The 22565-nt window shown below is 45.4% G+C and overlaps 1 protein-coding gene across 6 annotated transcripts in view; it reads left to right on the top strand.

Annotated features, from left to right (window-relative positions):
• The window catches only part of RBM19 (RNA binding motif protein 19), a 144006-nt gene that overhangs the window by 66195 nt on the left and 55246 nt on the right, over nt 1–22565 (top strand). For all 6 annotated transcript variants that reach the window (XR_012155096.1, XM_073313160.1, XM_073313158.1 and 3 more), the window contains exon 22: nt 16800–16905. Coding sequence is in view for 5 of the 6 variants with exons in the window: in XM_073313160.1 (XP_073169261.1) it covers nt 16800–16905 (106 nt within the window). In the remaining variant the exon portion in view is untranslated. The remainder of the gene's footprint in view (nt 1–16799; nt 16906–22565) is intronic.

The following is a 22565-nucleotide window of genomic DNA, read 5'->3' as shown; positions in this document are numbered from 1 at the left end:
TTACTCAAATAATGAAAACAGGGACACTTAGTTTGAACTTCATTTTTAATATATTTGCATTTCTTAATCTGTGTGTGCTGCTCTGTTCTGATCAAAAGTAACCAGATTATTTATTTTAAAGTTATTTTGCAGCTTTACAGGAATGGAAATTCTCTTGCAAATTGTAGCTATGTTCAGATAGGTGTCTGCCTAAAAATAATATCTGGTGCCTCTGTATTTATTCTCCATCAGATCAGATGCAGTCTGCTAAAACTGAACCTGAAATGAATGTCTTTCAGCTGCTAGCACCATAATCTCAGCCTGGTATCTAACAGATACTCTGTTTACTCATATAGCACACGGGCTAAATAGTTGGGGCTTTTCTTGGTGACACTCAAGGCACAATAGAATGTGTTCTCAGTTAATGTCCTCCATGGAGCCGAGAATTTAAATGTCTGCCTTTGAAACGGATTCAGAAGAAGGCTATGGGAGAGTAGATTTGTAGTGGGCTCTCCTGGGGCGGCTATTTTTTTAGTTTAAATTATTTTTGACCATGGCTGCAATTTAAACATTTAGAGTGGGATTTTCAAGCGGAGGGTTTTCTAAGGGAGTTGGGCACTCAGATCTCAGGCGTGGTCGAGCCTTTGTGCCACTATCATGGTGACTTGGTGCTTTTGAACTCTGAGGCCCTGCTTCTGCAAGTTGATCTGCACAAGTAGAATTACAATCTAGAGCCCCAGCTCATGTGGGATGCTCTGCCTGGGTGGAGCTCTCACTTGGCTTCAGCCACACACAGTGTCTCACATGGTTTGGGGCAGTAGATCATAGATCTTCCTGTTCACACATGTAGGTACCACCTAGTGACCCAAGATGGAGTTGTATCTGTGTATCGGAGGGCAGAACTTGGCACCTTGGGGTATGTCTGCACTGTAGTTAAACACCTGTGACTGGTCCTTGTCAGCTGCGGAGCTGTAAAATTGTAGTGTAGATGCTCGGGCTTTGGGACCCTCCTCCCTCATAGGGTCCCAGAGCTTGGACTTCAGCCTGAGTGTCTATACTGCAATTTTACAGCTCAGGTCAGCTGACACGGGAAAACCACAGGTATTTAATTGCAGTGTAGAGACACCTTTGGAGTTTGCTGTGTGGCATATTTTTTTAGAAGTGGTGATACTGGCAAACTAGGCTTTATAGCTCTTCCAATTTAATCCATTTCTGTACTTCTCTAATTCCAAAGACATTCCACTGGGGATCTCTTAGTCATTACCTCTGTGGACCTAGCAGAGATCACCAACATGCATCTTCCAAGGTGGGGTTTGAACTAGATTCTCCTGCAGGCAAAGTTAGATTATTTGGCCTCAGCCACCCATCATTTCCCACCTTCCCTACTGCCACTATGGCTGGTTAAATTATTCTGTAGGAGCCAGCACTGTAGAGCTGAAGTACTGTGACAGTTGTACCATGGCAACTGTACCTGTCTATGTCTGTCATTCTCCTCTAGCTGCAGCTGAGAAGCTGTCGAAAAATAATCATTATTTGGAAGGTAGAAAGAGTGTGCGGGGAGGGAGAAGAGAGAGAGAATTTAAGACAATACAATTCTTCTTCCACAATCATTGCAAATCTGTACAGACCTGAGAAAGGAAATGCCCCTTTAAAACTAGCTTTAAGTAAATCTCTTTACGGAATTTAGTATCTTGCACTAACATTAAACCTCGCAAAGTGGGATTAAATGAAACAAAATTAAGAAGCCAAACCTGATACTAACACCTGTTTAAAATGAGTTAAATGGAGGGATATTGACATTTTAAACCCCTTCCCTGTGTGGCTGAAAGAGGATTTTTTTTGCCCAGTTTTTGGAATTATGCTTATTCTGTTTAGCAAGCAGCCTAACTGTGTAATTACACGATAGACTGGAGGAGAATTTAGTGTCCGTAATACCAGTTACAAAGAAGAGCCCTAATTATGTACATCATCTCAGGTAAATAATACATCGGGGGTATGGAAGGGCATAATTATCATTCTGAAAACCTGCCTAATTACTAATTTACTGGGAATTTCGGAAAGCTTTTGATAAGATCCCTCATAAGCAACCATTAAGGAAAATAAACTGAGTAAGGGGCAAAAGCTTGTTACATTTCTAAAAACAGTCTAAGCAAGGGGAAACGATGCTAGTGATTAGCTTCTTAGAGGGCTCTTGAGAGAGGAAGGATGGGTTTGTGGGGAGGGTTCTGGACTAGTACTAAGGAGACCAGGGCCCTGATTCTGATCCTGGCTTTGCTTCAAAATCCCAGTGTGGCCTTTGGTAAATGTCTGCCTCTGTTTCCCCCTCTATAAAAGGGGGTAATTGTTACCTATTTCATATGGGTGTTGAGAGCAGATCAATAAGTACTCAGAAGAAGCACATATGGTGGCCCTTGAGCACCACAGAAAATGCAGTTCACATGGATAAGACCTGTGGGTGGGTATTGGGACAGCAGGGTTTCTCTATGCTAATGATTTGGAAGGTGATGCTAGAGTGAGGTGGTGGTGGAGAGATGCCAAGTTTAGATCACAGAGCAAAACAACAACAGAGCCCGTGCCCAGATGGATTTAAATCTCTATGGGAGAACAGAGGAGGAGGAGGAGAGGTGATATATATGGATTAATATACTGGAAATGTATGTTACAGTTTTCCTCCCCAAAAAAGTCTCTCAGATACGGATGGGCCCTGAACTTGTAGGATCCTGTGAAGGGAGAAGAGACTTAGGAATTGGGTCAAACTGACTTCCGTGGAGTCGTATATTAGGCAGAACCACCCACAGCTTTCTATCCCGTATGCATCACATGTTATTGAAAAGCAGAGGGGACACTTTGTGAGTTATCATCAAATTACATTGTAGCCACCTCACCTCGCAATTTTGACAGTGGGAACCTAGCCGTGTGAGGGGGCTGACAGCAGAAGCCCTTGCTGCCCTGGGCGGCTGACAACGGGAGCCCCTTTTCTCAGCCCTACACACAGCGGGGCTCCTACTCTCAGCCCTGGGGTTCCGCTGTCAGCCCCGGGCAGCCGACAGCAGGTGACCCCACTCTCAGCCCCGGGCTCCCACTCTCTGCCCCAGGTGGCTGACAGCAGGAGCTCCCATTGTCAACCCCACACATGGCGGGGCTCCTGCAGTTGTCAGCTTTTCCGAATTACTGCAAATAATATCTGTCCATTATTACTTTCAACGATTTTCGGTGGCTTGTCCACAACTCAGATGCAATTATTTGACAATCATCCTGTGATTCAAGTGGGGCCTTAATGATAATGAATGTGTTAAACAAATACTGAAAGCCACCTCGGGCTTATCTCCCTTGGGAAACACTGAGTTATCCTGCTGGGATTTTGCTTGTGGTTTGGGGGGATCCAGGTCTACAAAAGCTGGTGCTTAATCCTCTAAGCAGCTACTTCGCCTCTGTTAGCTGTAGATGCAGTATGCATTTCTTCTGTTGTATACCATGTTTCCTAGCTCTGCCTGTACCCTGAAGCTGAGCTCTGGGCTTGCTCCATCCCTCCGGCAGCCATGACATCACGTGATCTATACAGATGCCTTTAATCCCAAGTGCGTGGGAAGGTGTAGCAGGACACAGAAATAAAACTTCAATCAACAATGAAAACAAATAAGTCAACTGGTGGTCCCATGTGAGAGGAGAGTATTGGCTGACAAGCAGAGGAAGGGGAGAGACATCAACCCATTAGCAGGAGCATTAAGAAAAGAAGGGATTTGACATGACAGTCAAAAGACAAGAGGGCAAGACACGCAAAGAGTTAGTGCTAGAAGAACAAAGCCAAGGTTCTTAGCCATGGTGCTAGAATCCTGAATCACAGGGAGAGAATCATAGAATACCACGGTTGGAAGGGACCTCAGGAGGTCATCTAGTCCAACCCCCTGCTCAAAGCAGGACGAATCCCCAGTTTTTGCCCCAGATCCCAAATGGCCCCCTCAAGGTTTGAACTCACAACCCTGGGTTTAAGCAGGCCAATGTTCAAACCACTGAGCTGTCCCTCCCCCCAGTGCCTGAAAGGATGTGAGCACGATGGTGGGGGAGTGAGGAGGGGGAAAAGGTAGGTTTGGGACAGTACCTTAAAAGGAAAGAAGTGAGAATAAGACAAGACAATAGTTGCTGGCTGGTATGAGCTCAGCAAAGTGGCAGTGAGAGGGGTGCGCAGGGATAGATGTGACTAGCAAGGCTAAACAGAAAGAAATGTGCCACCCTATGCAGTGGCTGAAGAGAGGATTTTGGAAGAGCTGCAAAGAGCACCCACTCAGGAGCTTTACTCCCTGCATCCTACTCGCTTCACCAGCAGCTTTTTTTTCTTTTTGTACCTGTTCACAGCATGTCGTTTTATTTTACCACTTCAAGCTGGTCCCATTGACAAATCCCCACCTCTCCCTATATTCATAGTAAGCTCAAAAGAGAGAGAGAAAGCCACACTTCATTTGCAAGTCCTTCTGCTGCGTGTGTCACTAATGACCACTCTAATTATGATATCGCATAGTCTCCTTATTCAGGGGTGGCCTAATCCAGCTGCCTTTTGACATCTCATTGCATCAGGGGAAGTTTGAAAATTTTTGCGATGAAAAGGGAGTGGGTCCGCGGTGGAAGAGCGACCTCGTGAGAACAGGTCTGGTTTTTGGCAGCAATGCTTGTTTGTTTCCACCTCCTGCTCCCTCTTCTGCTGTCTCACAGGTTCGCTGGTGGGCCAGTTCTCGGAGAAGCTGTAGAATCGTTTTCCAAACGGAGGAGCGAAGCAGGGGGGTGGGGGAAGTCAGCAGAAATTAGCATGAAAGGCTCCTCTGCCGCGCTGTGGAGCGCGAGCGGGGAGATAAAGCGCGAGCGTGCTTTGTGCCTAGCCGGCGACATGATAATTGGCTTTCCTTCCTAGCGAACTTTGCAAATGATGCTCTTTAACTCGTCGGCGAGATAAACAGTTGCTGTGGCAGGTGCGCCGAAAGCGCCGTCTGGCTGTAATTAGACACGTTTGCAAGAGAGCACCCTGAGAAATCTAACCATGGCATTCATTCTGGGCACTTCCCATGGGCCCCGCCACCCACCCCCTATCCCTCTCCCTCTCTGGCACTTCTCCTTTTAGCATAGAAAGTAAGTCCTCCTGCTGACTCCCTTCTGTGTTAGTTTGGACCACGTGTGTGCCACAGAATAACTGTTAGGTGCCCTTTGGCTGCAAAACCCCAATTGACCAGCTGATTTTGAAGCCTTTCTCTCTCTCAATCACACAGGGCTTGAGGCTGTTTGCCTTGTTTGCAAACCAAAATCACTCTCTTGTGTCTTAAAACTCATCAGGCCATTTGGAGTGTGTCATTATTTTTCTTTACCCCTTGAAAATGTTTGCATTTGCATTGCACCTTTTTTTTTATCTCAATGCACTCTGCTAGCACTAATTAATTAAGGAATTAAGCCTCACACCGCTCCATGAGGTTGGTAAATATTATCCCTATTTTGCAGGTGGCAAACACCAACAACAGGGCTGTTGTGACTTTCCCAAGGTCATACAGCAAATCTGCGGCTGAGTCTAGAATAGAACCCACAAGTCCATTCTCATGTTATAACTATTGGATTATTTAACAGATCAAACTTTGCAGCTGATTAAGGGCTAGCACAGCTCTAAACTGGCATCTGCTTGAGCTCTACCCTTAAAGATTAACTCTGGCTTTTAAAGATAGCTACTCTTCATTTCCATGGGATGTTTAAACAGGGTCCAGCCAAACGGCATTCCAAGCTGCTACCATTATTTCGTGGAGTAGTCTGCTTCCCTGGAAAGCTTGGTGTCGCCTTGCGAGCTAAAATACTTTTGTTTTCTAACTCTACTTCTCTGTCTCACTGAATCTAGTCTTAGAATCTTCAGGGAAATGAACTATATACATTGAATGGGATTGCAAAGCACATACAGCATAAGTCAGGATCATTTAACTCACTGCTGAAGTTCCACCTTCTGGTCTGGAACACGGCAGTTGTCCAGTAGGGCATACCAACACTATCCAACAGTGCAGGTCTGGAAATGAGGAAAAGTTAAGTATCATTTCTATTTGAAACTACAAAGGGATTAAATAGGCAGAGAATTATTATGCAAGATGGAATTTGGCCTGGACACCAAGACTAACAATTCTACTCCTGTTAAAAGTGCCATGGGCTATAAATGACCATAAGTAGGTGGGGCCATCTATTTTCCATGACACACACAATATGGAACCCCCAGGATAGAGTGCCACCCAAAACTGTAGTAGGGCATTCACTTAGTGCTGACTCAGAAGAAAGAGTGCCCCATGCAGAATCAGCATCACCATTTCTTGCAGAACCGTCTCCCATCCCATACTGGCCCTGTCCAGCCTGCTTAGCATGCAAGATCACAGTTTGAGACGGCATGTGCAGTCGTTCTAGACTTCTCTTACCTCTTCCTTCGTTAGTAAAGACGCTTCTGTATAAAGGAGGGGGGGAGTATCTGTTTGCTTTGTCTCCAGCGTTTCATAGAATAGAATCATAGAATATCAGGGTTGGAAGGGACCCCAGAAGGTCATCTAGTCCAACCCCCTGCTCAAAGCAGGACCAATTCCCAGTTAAATCATCCCAGCCAGGGCTTTGTCAAGCCTGACCTTAAAAACCTCTAAGGAAGGAGATTCTACCACCTCCCTAGGTAACGCATTCCAGTGTTTCACCACCCTCTTAGTGAAAAAGTTTTTCCTAATATCCAACCTAAACCTCCCCCACTGCAACTTGAGACCATTACTCCTCATTCTGTCATCTGCTACCATTGAGAACAGTCTAGAGCCATCCTCTTTGGAACCCCCTTTCAGGTAGTTGAAAGCAACTATCAAATCCCCCCTCATTCTTCTCTTCTGCAGGCTAAACAATCCCAGCTCCCTCAGCCTCTCCTCATAACTCATGTGTTCCAGTCCCCTAATCATTTTTGTTGCCCTTCGCTGGACTCTCTCCAATTTATCCACATCCTTGAAGTGTGGGGCCCAAAACTGGACACAGTACTCCAGATGAGGCCTCACCAATGTCGAATAGAGGGGAACGATCACGTCTCTCGATCTGCTCGCTATGCCCCTACTTATACATCCCAAAATGCCATTGGCCTTCTTGGCAACAAGGGCACACTGCTGACTCATATCCAGCTTCTCGTCCACTGTCACCCCTAGGTCCTTTTCCGCAGAACTGCTGCCTAGCCATTCGGTCCCTAGTCTGTAGCTGTGCATTGGGTTCTTCCGTCCTAAGTGCAGGACCCTGCACTTATCCTTATTGAACCTCATCAGATTTCTTTTGGCCCAATCCTCCAATTTGTCTAGGTCTTTCTGTATCCTATCCCTGCCCTCCAGCGTATCTACCACTCCTCCCAGTTTAGTATCATCCGCAAATTTGCTGAGAGTGCAATCCACACCATCCTCCAGATCATTTATGAAGATATTGAACAAAACCGGCCCCAGGACCGACCCTTGGGGTACTCCACTTGATACCGGCTGCCAACTAGATATGGAGCCATTGATCACTACCCGTTGAGCCCGACAATCTAGCCAGCTTTCTACCCACCTTGTAGTGCATTCATCCAGCCCATACGTCCTTAACTTGCTGACAAGAATACTGTGGGAGACCGTGTCAAAAGCTTTGCTAAAGTCAAGAAACAATACATCCACTGCTTTCCCTTCATCCACAGAACCAGTAATCTCATCATAAAAGGCGATTAGATTAGTCAGGCATGACCTTCCCTTGGTGAATCCATGCTGGCTGTTCCTGATCACTTTCCTCTCATGCAAGTGCTTCAGGATTGATTCTTTGAGGACCTGCTCCATGATTTTTCCAGGGACTGAAGTGAGGCTGACTGGCCTGTAGTTCCCAGGATCCTCCTTCTTCCCTTTTTTAAAGGTTGGCACTACATTAGCCTTTTTCCAGTCATCCGGGACTTCCCCGGTTCGCCACGAGTTTTCAAAGATAATGGCCAATGGCTCTGCAATCACAGCCGCCAATTCCTTCAGCACGCTCGGATGCAACTCGTCCGGCCCCATGGACTTGTGCACGTCCAGCTTTTCTAAGTAGTCCCTAACCACCTCTATCTCCACAGAGGGCTGGCCATCTCTTCCCCATTTTGTGATGCCCAGCGCAGCAGTCTGGGAGCTGACCTTGTTAGTGAAAACAGAGGCAAAAAAAGCATTGAGTACATTAGCTTTTTCCACATCCTCTGTCACTAGGTTGCCTCCCTCATTCAGTAAGGGGCCCACACATTCCTTGGCTTTCTTCTTGTTGCCAACATACCTGAAGAAACCCTTCTTGTTACTCTTAACATCTCTTGCTAGCTGCAGCTCCAGGTGCTATTTGGCCCTCCTGATTTCATTCCTACATGCCCGAGCAATATTTTTATACTCTTCCCTGGTCATATGTCCAACCTTCCACTTCTTGTAAGCTTCTTTTTTGTGTTTAAGATCCGCTAGGATTTCACCATTAAGCCAAGCTGGTCGCCTGCCATATTTACTATTCTTTCGACTCATTGGGATGGTTTGTCCCTGTAACCTCAACAGGGATTCCTTGAAATACAGCCAGCTCTTCTGGACTCCTTTCCCCTTCAAGTTCGTCCCCCAGGGGATCCTGGCCATCCGTTCCCTGAGGGAGTCGAAGTCTGCTTTCCTGAAGTCCAGGGTCCGTATCCTGCTGCTTACCTTTCTTCCCTGCGTCAGGACCCTGAACTCAACCAACTCATGGTCGCTGCCTCCCAGATTCCCATCCACTTTTGCTTCCCCCACTAATTCTTCTCGGTTTGTGAGCAGCAGGTCAAGAAAAGCGCCCCCCCTAGTTGGCTCCTCTAGCACTTGCGCCAGGAAATTGTCCCCCACGCTTTCCAAAAACTTCCTGGATTGTCTATGCACCGCTGTATTGCTCTCCCAGCAGATATCAGGAAAATTAAAGTCACCCATGAGAATCAGGGCATGCGATCTAGTAGCTTCTGTGAGCTGCCGGAAGAAAGCCTCATCTACCTCATCCCCCTCATCCCCCTGGAATGAGGTAGATGAGTTTCCCTCTTCCACAAGGCATGCCCCCAGTTTCTGGCCTCCTGACACAATCCTTTCCACAGCACTAGTTGGAGAAGCCTCCAAACAAGCCTTGTGGTGTAGGGTGAGCAAAAAGCCGAACAAGTTTGAAGACAAAAGTGCTATCTAATAATGCATGGGAAGCACACTCATCTGGGTTCTCTTCCTCATCCATGCTAAGAGGACACCTGCTTGTAACACTGGTTTGGGGGGTGAAAGGTGGTGGTCAGTATTCAGTGTCCTGTCCAACAGGATTGCCTAGTGTAGGCAAAGTCAGCTGGTGAGAAGCTATTACATTAACTTTGTGTTCAAATTCGCCCCTGGGGAGGTTATTGTGGGAGTAGCCCCTTCTTAAGATTGCTTTAGCTGTGCAGACCCATGCCTGTTCTGCTGGAAAGTCCCTCCAACAACCTTCTCCTGCCTTATTGCTCAGCCAGGACTACTGGCCATAAGAGCGGCAGACTTGTTTCAGCATGTCAGCAGGCTTTACTCCATTCCTGCCCTCCTTCCCCTGCATTCATTCATTAATTTTCTGAGGTTACCAAGGAGACGATGATGATGATGATGATGATAATAGTAATAGGGAAGATATGTGGCAGATTAATTCCTGAACTCTCGAACAGGATTTAAGCTAACAAGAGAGGAGGGCTTTTTTCTTCCTCCTCCTTTCAGATATTTCCTGTGCTGGGGATAACAACACCAAAGACTGTTAAATTGGTTCTGAATGTCCACCTCTGGCTGTCCACATTCTTGTAACGATTTCATTAGCTTGAATTATCCACGTTATTTTCTTGTAATGGGATTAGCTGTACTGGAGTCAGCTGAAGACCTGAGGGGGAGGAACATTCTGCTGTGTATTTCATTAACTCTCTCATGTAGGGGGTGGAACTGACCACGACTCAGCCCAGGGGCAAAACTATTTGGCAGGGTCCTTCGTTCCAAAAGGAGGAGGAAAAAGAAAAGAGGCCATTATTCCTCTGTAATCAGTAAATCGGTGCAGGAGCAGAGACTGGCGAGGAATAGTTTGTTGGCAAATTGCTATTTGGGGGTGATTTATTAAAAAAAAAAAAAAAAAAAAAGAAAAGAAAGAAAATCATTGCCAAGTGAAGACTAAATTTTGCTCAGATGATGCAGAATTTAGGCCTGATGCTGTAGACAGCATTTTGCAGGTCAGTGAAGGGAGAAGCTACACAGTGCTTGTGCCTCCTTGGGAACTTTGCATTCATTGCCCAGAACGCCCCGTGTTACTGGCAAACCGTTAAATCTTTTCTTGACTAGACTTTGCAATGTAATCGGCACTGGATTCACTTGGAATGGGAGATGAGCTTTCTAGCATCTATATTTGGGTGGGGTGGGGGGTCTCGGGGTGCTTCCTTGCAACCATTATTTTAACCATCTTGTTTTTGGGATGCACTGTATGTAGTCTCTTGTGCAACCATTTGTATAGATCAGTGGTGAAATTATGCTCTCCCTTTCCTTTTTGGAGTCTTTCAGCTGAGTTTCCTTTGATTAGATAGTGACTAACAGCTTATCGCACTAATTCTGATTGATCTTTGCTCAGTGTCTAGGGTCTAAGAATAATGACACCATTTCAGAAGTGTATAATGTGAAAGGGCTAAATTATGGAAGCATCTAGTACAATCGCTGTTATTTATGTAGTGCCAAAGGCATGCTAGATACTTTGCAAAGAGGAAGAAAAGCTCCCTGCCCTGAAGAACTTACAGTCGAAATAGATATTATTCAGGTGGAGAATGGGATGAAAGGACACAGCAAAGATGCAGAGCAGTTGGGGTTAGAACATGCTTTGCTGAACCAGCATTTCTTGGCTGATTTTCTTGTAGGCATCACAGCAGAGGTAGGTCTTGAAGGAAATTTGAAAGAGGAAAGGGTAGGGGCCTAGGGGCTGCTGTGGAAGAAAGCACAGAGATAGTTGTGGGAAACATGGACAGACAGGTCATCGAGGCTGAGGTTGGTTCAGCAGTGACTGCAGGTCACAGGGGCAACACAATAATAGAAAAGAACAGGTAAATAAATGCAGGAGGACTATAAAGGGGTTTGATGGTGAGGACAAAAAGCTTGAACTAAACATGGTGGAAAGCGAGGGCACAGTGGAGGTATCCAGGTATGGAGTGATGGAGCCGGAGTGAAGAGTATGAATGGGGGTAGGGGGGAGAGGGAGGGGCAAGGGGTGTCGGCGAGGAGGAGGGTACAGTAATTGAGATGAGGGCCTGGAAAGGACTTTTGTGGGCGTGGACAGCAAGATGGTGATGGACCTTGAGATGTTATGGAGGAAGGATTTAGACATGGCCTGGTTGTGTAAGGCAAAAGAAAGGGGAGGGGTCAGTGATGGTCCCTAGGTTACAGGCCTCAGTGACAGGGAGGATGGTGCTTATTGGCAACAGCAGCAGGCAGCACAGGGGAATGTGTGTGTTGAGGAGGCGCATGTGTGGCCATGTTCATTTGTATTCTCCTTCATATTCACCATTAAAGGAGCACAAGTGCCAACACCAGATATCTGGGACCTTCCTGTGCTGAGAGGTGCCAAATAGGCTTTTTTGTTATCCACCAAACTAAACCAAGGATCTCAGTCCATTTGATAGTAACATACCATCCTCACGGTCAGCAGGCCATGGGCTCGTTCTTCCAACTCGCCTGCTCCCAGCTGAAGACGAGTCTAGCAGCTTCCGTCTGCTTCTCTCTCTGTTCGCCCAGCTGGTTAAGAGGAAATCCACTCAATTGCTGGAAGAGTTAGCAGTGTGGTGGGAATGTTACTGACTTCCAGGAACGCCATGCAGACAATCTGCAAACCCTTGTGCTGCTGTGTATGTTTCAGTGGGAGCACTGATGTGCCCCACTGGCTGAGGTCTTGCACAGGAAGTCTGCTCATTTGCCACCTGTGACTTTTGGCTTGCCTCGGTGAATCCTCCAGGTCTCGCCTCTCTATTGAGTTCCTGCAATTTGTGGGTTGTAGAGGTGCAGATCGGGGCTTGTGCACAATTGAGGAGAAGTATGTGACCCTCTTTTCCTGAATCCATATAGATGATTCACCCCAGTAGTGCCAACATGCTGTTGTCTTTGCATGAATGTTGATTGGTATGAAGCAAAGTCACCACCTCATCTTTTACGGAGTGAGAGGGTGATGCACCCATGGCCCTGTGAGTCCTGTCGCACTCTGAGGCAGTGTATGAACCCTGGCAGACACACTAGGGAAGGAATGTTGGTGTTCAGTATGTGAGGATCCTTCTGCCTTGGCTCTCACTGAATTTTAATACCATAATCACTGCTTTTTTTTTTTAAACTCTCCTCCATTGGCAGTAAGTAGCACAGTACAAATGAGGGATTTCAAATTCCCTTCCCAACATCTCACCTCAGTTACTAGTTACTTCAGAGAGTTTGAGCTCTGGTCCTGGTCATGGGTGTCCCATGAATAAAGGGTCAGTTGCCACTTCTGAGTCTCACGGTTTTTCCCTTCATACGTGGAGAGGGTGTGGGCCGCACAGTGCGTCGCTTTGTGTTGTTAGCTCCGACAGCCAGGTTCCTCGGCAACCCTCTCTGATGAGTCCAATTTGCGACACACAGATCAGGGAACCATCCCCACCCCTCCCATTGTCACACTTACACCTATGGGCAAGTGGGATTTGTGTGCATCAAAGTTGGTTATAGGGAAGGGAGGGAGATGTCATTGATCTGAGCTGCCATAAAGCACACCTCCCTCTTTGTACGTATGCATGCACAGGACACCCCTTAAAACAAATTAGAAATGTGAGAACGCCTCCCTTTGTTCAAAGCATAAACTGTCTTCCCCGGATAAGGGATATCCCATTCAGGAGAGGGTAATTGTACCCTTCCCCCCCTCCCTTTAAAAAATAGCTAGATGAAGGAATAATTGGTTACGTGAGGTGTGAGTTTCTCCACCGAGGTGGCAAGGGGAACATTAAAGGCCCAATCTCTCCACTTCATTCACAGCTGCTCGTATGGTAATTGCTGTGTTATGGTTTCTAATTATCAACACAGTGGGGTGGCTTTTCTGCCTATCCCTAGCGGGGTCATCTGTGCTTCTGTTGGGAGTCCTAGTGTATCCCCTTCTGCCCAGGCCACGGTCTCTGGGCGTTCCCTTCTGAGCCCCTCAGCGGCTGCTCCATGGATACCACTGTCAAGTAAGTAGCTCAAGTCTGGTGGAGCTGGTGTCTATCCCATCCAACCCTCTCCCCTAGGCCCAAGGGACTCAAACATGCTCCGCTCCCATGATGGTGTTGCTTGCTCTTGTGGAGTCCCTACAGGTGTGTTAAATCTGTCCCGCCGCCCAGGTTGTGGGTATGCCCACCTTACGCTCTTGTTGATTTCCTGCTCTTCGGGTGAGTCTGAATGTCAATGTTTTTTCAGGTCATCTCCCCAAACAAACAATCCCCAGGGGTTAGTACTAATTATTATAATAATGTGGTGGTTATAACGCACGAGAGCTATGGGCAGAGTTCAGCATGTTTCCCTCACTGACCTCTTACCTGGGCTTCTGATGGGCAAGGCACAGGCCTGGGAGGCGGAAGAACAGGGTACTTTTCCCAACTCTGTCACAGCCTGCGTCTGTGACCTGGGTCAAGTCACTTAAGCTTTTTGACCCAATTTTCACAGATATGTAAGTGTTCTTCTGATCATCATTCTAACACCTGACTTAGGAGTCTCACTCTCATTGAAAATCAATGGTAGTGTACCGAAATACATTTAAAAATCTGGGCCTTTGTGCCTCAGTTTGCCCTTTGTTAAAACGGGGTGATGCCCACCTATCTCACATCAGGGTAGTGGGATTTCACATCATGGTTGTATGTAGCTTTGAGAGATTTCTTCCTGTGGGAGGCATATCATATAAGGTCAAGGTATAATTCATATTCTTTTGTGTGCATGTCCCCTGTCAAAGGCCCTTCTTCATGCACTCGCCACCAGGTAGTGCCGCAAAAGAATCAACATTCCAGGGTGGATTTGATTTAAATCACTAGTTAGGAAGACTCGATTTAATCATGGTTTTCTACATAAAAGTGCATTCTTGTTGGTTGTTATCACCTTAATACATATTCTTCGCAACTCAGAGAGAGACGTATGTTTCATTTTTAGAAGGTACACACTATGCATTTTTAAGTGATTTATTTTGAAAACTTTTCAGGTTAGTTTTACAGCTATATCAGAAAATGAATGATTGTTCGGTTATTTCATTTACCAAAGGTAAATTGGGAGGTGAACTATATCCAATTCAACAGGTTAATCATTAATATTTGGAGGATTTTCTTGCCAGGCTGTATTAGGAGGAGAACATCACCAGACAGGCATTTAAATTGTTTTATTTAACTAAAACAACATTAAGTATTTTGGATTTTTTTCTTCAACAGCAAACATAAATATTTTAACAAAAAACATATGTCCCTCGCTTCTCACATTTATCTCCAGACTTCTTCTCCTTGTCCAGATCTATTCAGCCCCCAACAATCTTCTATTCATTGAATTTTTTGAAACTTTTTACTTTAAAGAGAGGTAAGGGATTGACTCTGTGTACACAAATTTGCAGAGGGACAGTAGAGTTGAGGTCTGTTATTTCTTACCTCTATATATTTATTTATTTATTTTAAAAACATTTTTGCTGTTAACAAGCATGTTACCGCTGGAGACAGAAATTCAAATCCACAGTTTGAGAGCTGCAAAACTAAGCATCTCTGATGGTGTCTTCTAGGCTGAGCACTGAGTCCCATTGGGTAGATAGAAAGATTAACCTAAATAACCTGTACAGAAGCCTGTGGAACCCCATAAGATTGGGTCCCTAATCCATGAAGTATTAGAACTCGTTTACGAAACTTTTCTTAAACATTACATGAATATATTGTCTCACACTATAGAATTAGAATTTATATCCCTATTCCATGATGAGATATCTTTGAGCTATAATGTATCTCAGTTAAAACTGTCTTTTGATAAGTTTCTTCCTCAAAAAGCATTTTATCAAAAAAAATCTGATTTAAATAAAAAAATCCGATTCTTTTAATTTTTTTTTTTAAATCATTGATTTGTATCCGCCCTGCAACATTCCCCTGTTGGAAGCGTGACCTGATGTTGTCTAGTCATTTGGGCACTGGTCTGGGAGCCAGAAGACCTGCATTTTAATGTGATCACTGACCTGGTGTGGCTTAGGCATGTCACTTCCCCTCTGTCTGCTTCTTTTTCCCCTCCCACCCTTTGTCTTGTCCCTTCAGACTGTAATCTCTTTGGGGCAGGGGCTATCTCTTACTAGGTGTGCATAGACCAGCAGGGCCCCAATCTTGTTTGGCTCACCCAGCCACCACTCTAATACAAATAATAATGGAGAAGTACATGGAGTTCTTGTAGTCTCAATTCCCCACCAGCCACCTTGTGGGAGACTGGTTCATCACCAAAAACAATGTAATGTTTCTGCCGCATTTAGACTTGAGCACTCCTGCTCTCCAAGGCTGTTGCGTCTCTTCTGTTTTATTCTGTTTGTTTGTTTCCTTAGCACCATCTCAAAGGGGGGGTTGCGGGGGGTGGGGGGGAGAGCTACGAGGAGCAGACGTGCAGATTCATTTTGAGGATTCATAATGCTACATTTACACACCGCACTGCCTGAGGAAATTGGATAGATGAATGCCTGGTCATGCTGCCAGTGCAGCGGGTTAACTCTCTGGATTTAGCTTATATCATTTCACGAGAGCATTTACGGCCTTTACTGTGTTTAGTCCCGGTCGCTCTTTGACATTGTTGTATTTCCAACCTCTTTGTGTGTGTGTAGATTTTCAAATAAAATAACACATCTATTCAGACCCAGTCCACATTAAATATTTATTGTCTGCAGTTTGTGCATATGTGTATGATAACTGGACATTAAAAAGAAAAGAAAGGGAGCTAGAGCTCAGCTGCAGAGAAATGGAAAGCTGCCTCTTGTGGAATTTCTAAAATGGCAGTGTCTCTCTCTCTCCGGGGCGGGGTGGGGAGAAGGTAAAGTATTCAGAATCAGCCTTCAGCTCTCACAAGCTACGTTTCCCTCTAACCCAGCCCATCAAGGGGTCTGAAGTAAGAGAATAGCTTGAAAAGAGAAGCCCATTGGACAGGATTGGGAGGTAACTAGAGTCAGCTGCCTGATTCTTTAATGCTTTACAAGTTATGACGCTGCTCAGAGGATACTCACGTCCGCAGGGAGTGAGGAGTGGAACCTGTGGGAGATAGGGGAGCTGTTCCTGGAAAGACCACAAGTACTCCTTTTCTTCATGCTAGCACTGTGAGCCTGCCTGGCATGGCTTTCTATCCCCATGGGCTCCTGTCCTTTCCTGGTTCACATCAGTGCCCTGTGTATAGCGGCTGATTTTAAATACCGCCTGAAAGGAATGGGGAGTTCACCATAAATTGAGGCAGAGTGTGCTGCTGCCTAATATTAAACTGTTAACGAGGAGGAGATGTACTTGTGTGTTCAACACTGTGTACGGCGGTACAGCACAAATCCTCACTTTCTTCCCAGGAGAGAAGAAACATGCCAAATACTGCAAAGATGTCTTCTGCTGTGTTGGGGAGTATCCAATTGGAAGACCTTTAGTAGCCAAGATCTGTCACTAAATGTGGCCTAGAGAAATGGTACAGCATTTGCCTGCAGTGATCATTTTGTAGCTGTAATGCCTGCAAGGCTTACATGAAAGGGGACATCTCTGTAATGGCACTGCCTTGGCTCATAAATGAGGTGGGTTTTTATCTAAGTATTGTTTCCCTGTCTCTTATTCACAGCACCTTTGGAGAGCTGAAGACTGTCCGCCTGCCAAAGAAAATGGCCGGGACAGGATCTCACCGTGGCTTTGGATTTGTGGATTTCCTCACCAAACAGGATGCCAAGGTGAGCTTAGTGGCACAGTCCTCTCTCCCTATCCCTCCTCCTTCCAGCCCTCAAATTATGTCTGCTTTCTGGCCTTTCACTTAAAGAACAATGGCCTTGTCTAGGGTAGGATTCAGGCCAGATTTCAGCAATCAGTAGCTTACTTTATTGTGGCTTTCCTTGTCTGCACTTGGATTTTGCAGTGGTGCATCTTCCTCGGTGCTTGGCCAGCAATGGTTGGAATGTTTGCTAATTCCCAATGTAGGCAAGGCCTAAACTATGGAGTTACCATCTGAGGCCTTCAGATACAGGGGGATCCGATTGGATGATCTCAATTCCTTTTGGCCTTGGAATCTATGAATCTAGTAGAGTTTTTGACTGGCCAGAGAAGCTGTCATGACAGCTCTGCTGTCATGTAAAAGTCCACCAAATGGTATTGTGTGGCTCACCGTTGAATAGCATCACAGGAGGAACGAACACAGGTTTGGAAGTTAGGAAGATTCCTCGGCCAAGTCCTGGTTTTGTCACTGGTTGACTCTGGCTGGACAAGTTATTCCCATCTTTGAGCCTCCGTTTCCCATTCGTAAAATGGGTCTAAAGATACTTCCCTAGTCCTACCCTTTGTCTGTCTGGTCTATTTAATTTAAGTTCTTTAGGTCAGGGATTGTTTCCCGCTATGTGTATGTACAGTGGCTAGCACAATGGAGCCCCAATCTCAGCAGATACTATTCTTATACATATAAGAATAATCCAAGGAGTTCCTGGATCCCAATTGTCAGGTAGATGGCAGATGTCAGCCTGGCTCCAACCAAAGGGGTCCTGATTGGGGCTGGAGATTGATGTGCTGAGCCTGTCCACCTCAGCACCCTCTACTGGCTGTTGTATGTGTTTATACCTTGTCTCGAATGAGTTGCTGTATCCCATACCCTGAGGCAGAGGGGCTGGGACTCGTGGCAGGAAAAAAAAGCAGCAAGCCTCAAAATGAAGGTTTTGGCTTTTCATGCTATGCTGCTCCTCTTCCTGCCACCTGTGCCTGTAAGGGGGACAGATGCATCAGAGAGGCTTCCTAAGCTGTCAGCTTGTCTCCATGGCCCAGGAAAGAGTAAATGCCACTCCCAGAGTCTGTTCAGGCCCTTTCGCCCTGGCACCATTTACTGGCTGCACTACAATCTTTAGTAAGCCCCACCATGAAAACATGGACACAAATGAGATATTAGGAATGGCAATATTCAAAAACCTGTAGGAGAACACTTCAACCTCCCTGGACACATAATAGCAGATTTAAAGGTAGCCATCCTGCAGCAAAAAAACTTCAGGACCAGACTTCAAAGAGAAACTGCTGAGCTTCAGTTCATTTGCAAATTTGACACCATCATTTTAGGATTAAACAAAGACTGTGAATGACTCGTCAACTACAAAAGCAGTTTCTCCTCCCTTGGTGTTCACACCTCAACTGCTAGAAGAGGGCCTCATCCTTCCTGATTGAACTAACCTTGTTATCCGTACCCTGATTGTTGCTTGCATATTTATACCTGCCTCTGGAAATTTTCACTACACGCATCTGACGAAGCGGGTATTCACCCACGAAAGCGTATGCTCCAATACGTCTGTTAGTCTATAAGGTGCCACCAGACTCCTTGCCGCTTTTACAGATCCAGACTAACACGGCTACCCCTATGATACTTAACATGAAAACAGTTCAATGTAAATCCAACTCCCTGTCCCTGGCAGTTCATCCCCAGTCTTCCCACAGACTGTCCGCTTGGGAGTCCCTCTTTTCCACGGCCTGCCACCAGAACCACCCTACTTCCTCTCCCAGACCCGAGCATCTGCTCTTAAAGAGGCCCTGGCTCAAAACAGGGCTGGCTGTCCCCAAACCCCCTGCCCCTAAAGGGGCAGACTTCCCTGTTACAGGTTTCACCTGGGCAACATCCCTCAGATCTGTAGTCCAGTGTGTGATTTCATTTCGTCCCTAGACACCGACCTAGCAGTAACTCTCGAGGGCACAGATCCTGTTGTGCTGGGGCATTGCCCTGCATCGAGAGAGAGCTTTGTGCTTTTCTTCCTTTTGAGGAAAGTAGCTTTGTTTTCTGTTTCTTTGGGGGATTTAATTGTGTTAAGAAAGTGCACAGCAGGTTCATTCTGTTGGCCGTCAAGAAAAGAATGAACCATGTATCGATGAGTAGGATTCTGAATTTTGTAAACCCTTGCATAACTGGCTCCTGGTTCAATGCTATGTGAACGAGAGAGGGGGGAGGCAGACTGAGAGACCTCTGAGCTGAACTGTTGCGGACTGTGAAAGAAGAACCTACTGCAAACTTAAAATGTTTGTTGTGTGATAAAAGTGCTCTTAGTTCCTGTGAACTGCCTTGTCCACCTGTTTCGCAAGGCAATTACAATGACTCTGAGTGAGTGAACTGGAATTTTCATAACAGCCTAAAGGAACTGGGCACCTAACTCTCTCTCAGAATCCATTGTGTTTCAAATGGGTCTTTTAGAACCAGATTCTGATCCCCTTGCTCATGATGAGTAGGATGTTTGTTATTCCACAAGTAGCCTGTGATAGCCAGCTCTTGTTGTAAGGTGCTATTCTAATTGAGTTACTGAAGCTGAACCTCCCATCTGACTTTTAAATTGTAAAGTCTTCAAAGCAGGGACTGTCTCTCACTTTGTTAATACGGCTCCTGGTCCAATGGGGCCATGATCACCTCAAGATGCTCCTATAGTAAGATTAACAATCCACTATTGAAATGCAACCACCTCTGGTGTATGGCAGAACACAGCAGCCCTAGACACGTTAGAACAGGAACTGAAGGCTATCACCTCTAATAACTGAAAGTGAGGAATGATCAGAATTGGAATGTAGCCAGGGCAGCCGTTTTTAACATCCTAACTCTGGTTAAAAAGCACCCTGGGATTTTTAACAACCGCAGGCCAAGTCATTGGTTTACATCTCTTCTGAAAGATGGATGTCAAGTTTAAAGGTATCTGGTTTTGTGGCTGCATGGAGGAATTTGTTTTGCACAGATCAGTGTTGCTAAGCACATTGATTCTGATTAAAGCAGCACTGGCTTATTTGTATGTTTCCTGGAGTACTCACTGCAGAGAGTTGGGTTGTTTTTAGCTAATACTGCAGGCAGAGTTTCTGCTTTCCTTCCCCCCTGCTGATATAAAAATACATCTGGTCTCCAAATAGAAATTGCCCATTCAGGAAAGATGTTCAACCCTTCAAAACAAACTTGAGCTCAGCTGGCATTGTAGGGAATGTCCTCAACTGGGACTGTTTCCTTTTTAGGAAGGAAAGAAAATTTATCAGCAATCTAATGTTATCAACCCTTTGTCCCTCTAATGATTCTGGCCCTAAGGCTCTTACGCTTGAGTGTTTAATAGGGCAATGGGGAATGAAGAGGCAAAGAAGCAGTGTCCCCAAAATTAAAACAGTGTTTAGAGATGGTGAGGAATAGCACCCAAGGGAGATTAACTGAGCGGTCCAGTCTCTTGATCTATGACTTTCCAAATCCCCAGGCCATCAGACACCATTACAAGCAGACTGTCTCTTCCATCTGCACAGCCCAGTCCCCAAACAGCTTGACTAGCTGCCCCTTGGCTTTGGAATCCATCGCAGAATTGCCCTTCTGGCTTTCAAAACACCTTCCATCAGCTTGTTCCACCCCACCTTCTTGGCCACCTCTTCCTCTCTCTATCTTTCCCTGTTCATTTTGGCTTACCCAACACCTACCTCCTCTCTAACCCTTTCCAGGACCTGGCTACCAGTACTTCCAGCAGCACCACAGTTCAATAGCTCATCAGAAAACACATTTTGGGCATGTGTGTGATGCTTCCTGGCTATGTTCTGGATTTAGCTAGCTGGTTTTCTTTAGGCTTTTTTGGAAATGTTTTGTATGCTGTTGGTTCACATCTGCATGGGCTCTAGATGCCTTTTAATCAGCACCCTGGAAGTGGATTACAAATAAGCAACATTTAATTTATTACTGAACTTTACAAAGCATTTTGGGGTGCAGTTTGTTTAAATTTGCAAATGAAAACTGCATTAGGCTGATTTAGTCTATTCACAGCACATGGAGCAGCCAACTCTAACTCAGCTGGCTGACTCTCCCAAAGCCATATTGTAATTTTAGGACTCTGTAAGTGGCACTTAGCTAGCAAAGAATTCCTGCCATAGCGAGCTGTTACATTAAGCTAAACCAAACAATGTAAAATCAGATCCACAAGGGTTCAGAAGCAAGGTTTTAAACATGAGCATGTCCTTTTTTCCTTAAACACTAGGCCTGTAGTTTTCATTCAAGCCCTGAGGCATTTTGAAAGCCGGGGAGAATCGTAAGGGTGGTGGAGAGTTGGAGGGGGAAGGATGCTTTGTATTTTCATTTACCTAGCTTGGGTTGTACTAGCAGAGGTTGCTGCTGCTTGGTTGTGGTGGAGTTCCTTTTTGATTTGCATTTTTCAACAATCAAGGGCACCTAGAGCTTTTAAATCATAGAATCATAGAATATCAGGGTTGGAAGGGACCTCAGGAGGTCATCTAGTCCAACCCCCTGCTCAAAGCAGGACCAGTCCTCAACTAAATCATCCCAGCCAGGGCTTTGTCAAGCCTGACCTTAAAAAGGTCAAAGGAAGGAGATTCCACCACGTCCCTAGGTAACACATTCCAGTGTTTCACCACCCTCCTTTACATCGATGTAAAGAGATACTTGTAAGTGGAGGGTTAGAAGTCTCTTCCAATGAGTGTCAGTCTTGGATGAACAGCTGGCTACAGCTCTGGTTATCAGCCAGTAGGTCGGATGGGGATAAAGTGTGATCCTGAGGATTGAATTCACCCAACCTCCTCTTAAAAGGTGACCTGAAACGGGGAGAGAGAGAGAGTTAGGTTTCTGCTCATTTCCTTTATGATGTATAAAGAACATCAGAATTTTTTTCTCATTATATTATATTAATGATAACATGAATGTCAAGTCTCATCTTGCCTGTTTTCTTTTGGAGAAATTCCAGAGGTGAGGGCTTGGGAGGAGCCTTCTCAGTCCTTGAGATGTAAACAGTTTGAATAGAAAAAAATCACTGTCCGTCTATAACACGTATAGTTTCTCTGGTGACTTCGCAATATCTTTCTTGTTCACTGGTTGTCCATAGATTCTTCCAATGCAGACATGACCTGAATTTCTAATGTTTAAAAAAAAAGGAAGGGGGAGGATTAAAAATAAAGAAGAAAAAAATCCTTGTAGGCCTTCTTCATATCTCCTAAAGAAATAAAAAAATGGCACAAACATATCTTCCTTTCCCCTGCACCTTCTTTTGGAGGTCATCTTGAAGGTGGTCCCACAGACACTATAGTTCCCAGCATGCAATGTTTTTTGTTTTTTTCCAAAGGATCAATAATGCTCAGATTTATTAACAAACCTGTAAACTGGCAATACAAATTAAGTCAATATATTTGAGCACAGAAATAAAGAACACTAATTGGGTTAACATATTCAAGCAGACTGGATGGAACATCCCAGCATGCTGGGACCTGTGGTCTCCACGGGCAGCACCCTGCGTTAACAATACAGGTGGCTGCAGCAGCTTCATTTGATATAGATGAGGTGCCCAGTTGCCTGGCAGGTTACCAGCTGGACCCCCCAGTAGGGCAAAATATGGCTGCCCTGGCAATACGTGCTCATTCCTGA

The sequence above is a fragment of the Lepidochelys kempii genome, chromosome 15 (assembly GCF_965140265.1).
Source record: "Lepidochelys kempii isolate rLepKem1 chromosome 15, rLepKem1.hap2, whole genome shotgun sequence".
Taxonomy (NCBI): Eukaryota; Metazoa; Chordata; order Testudines; family Cheloniidae; genus Lepidochelys; species Lepidochelys kempii.
Note: the sequence above shows the minus strand (reverse complement) of the source record. Positions and strands in the feature narration are given on the sequence as shown.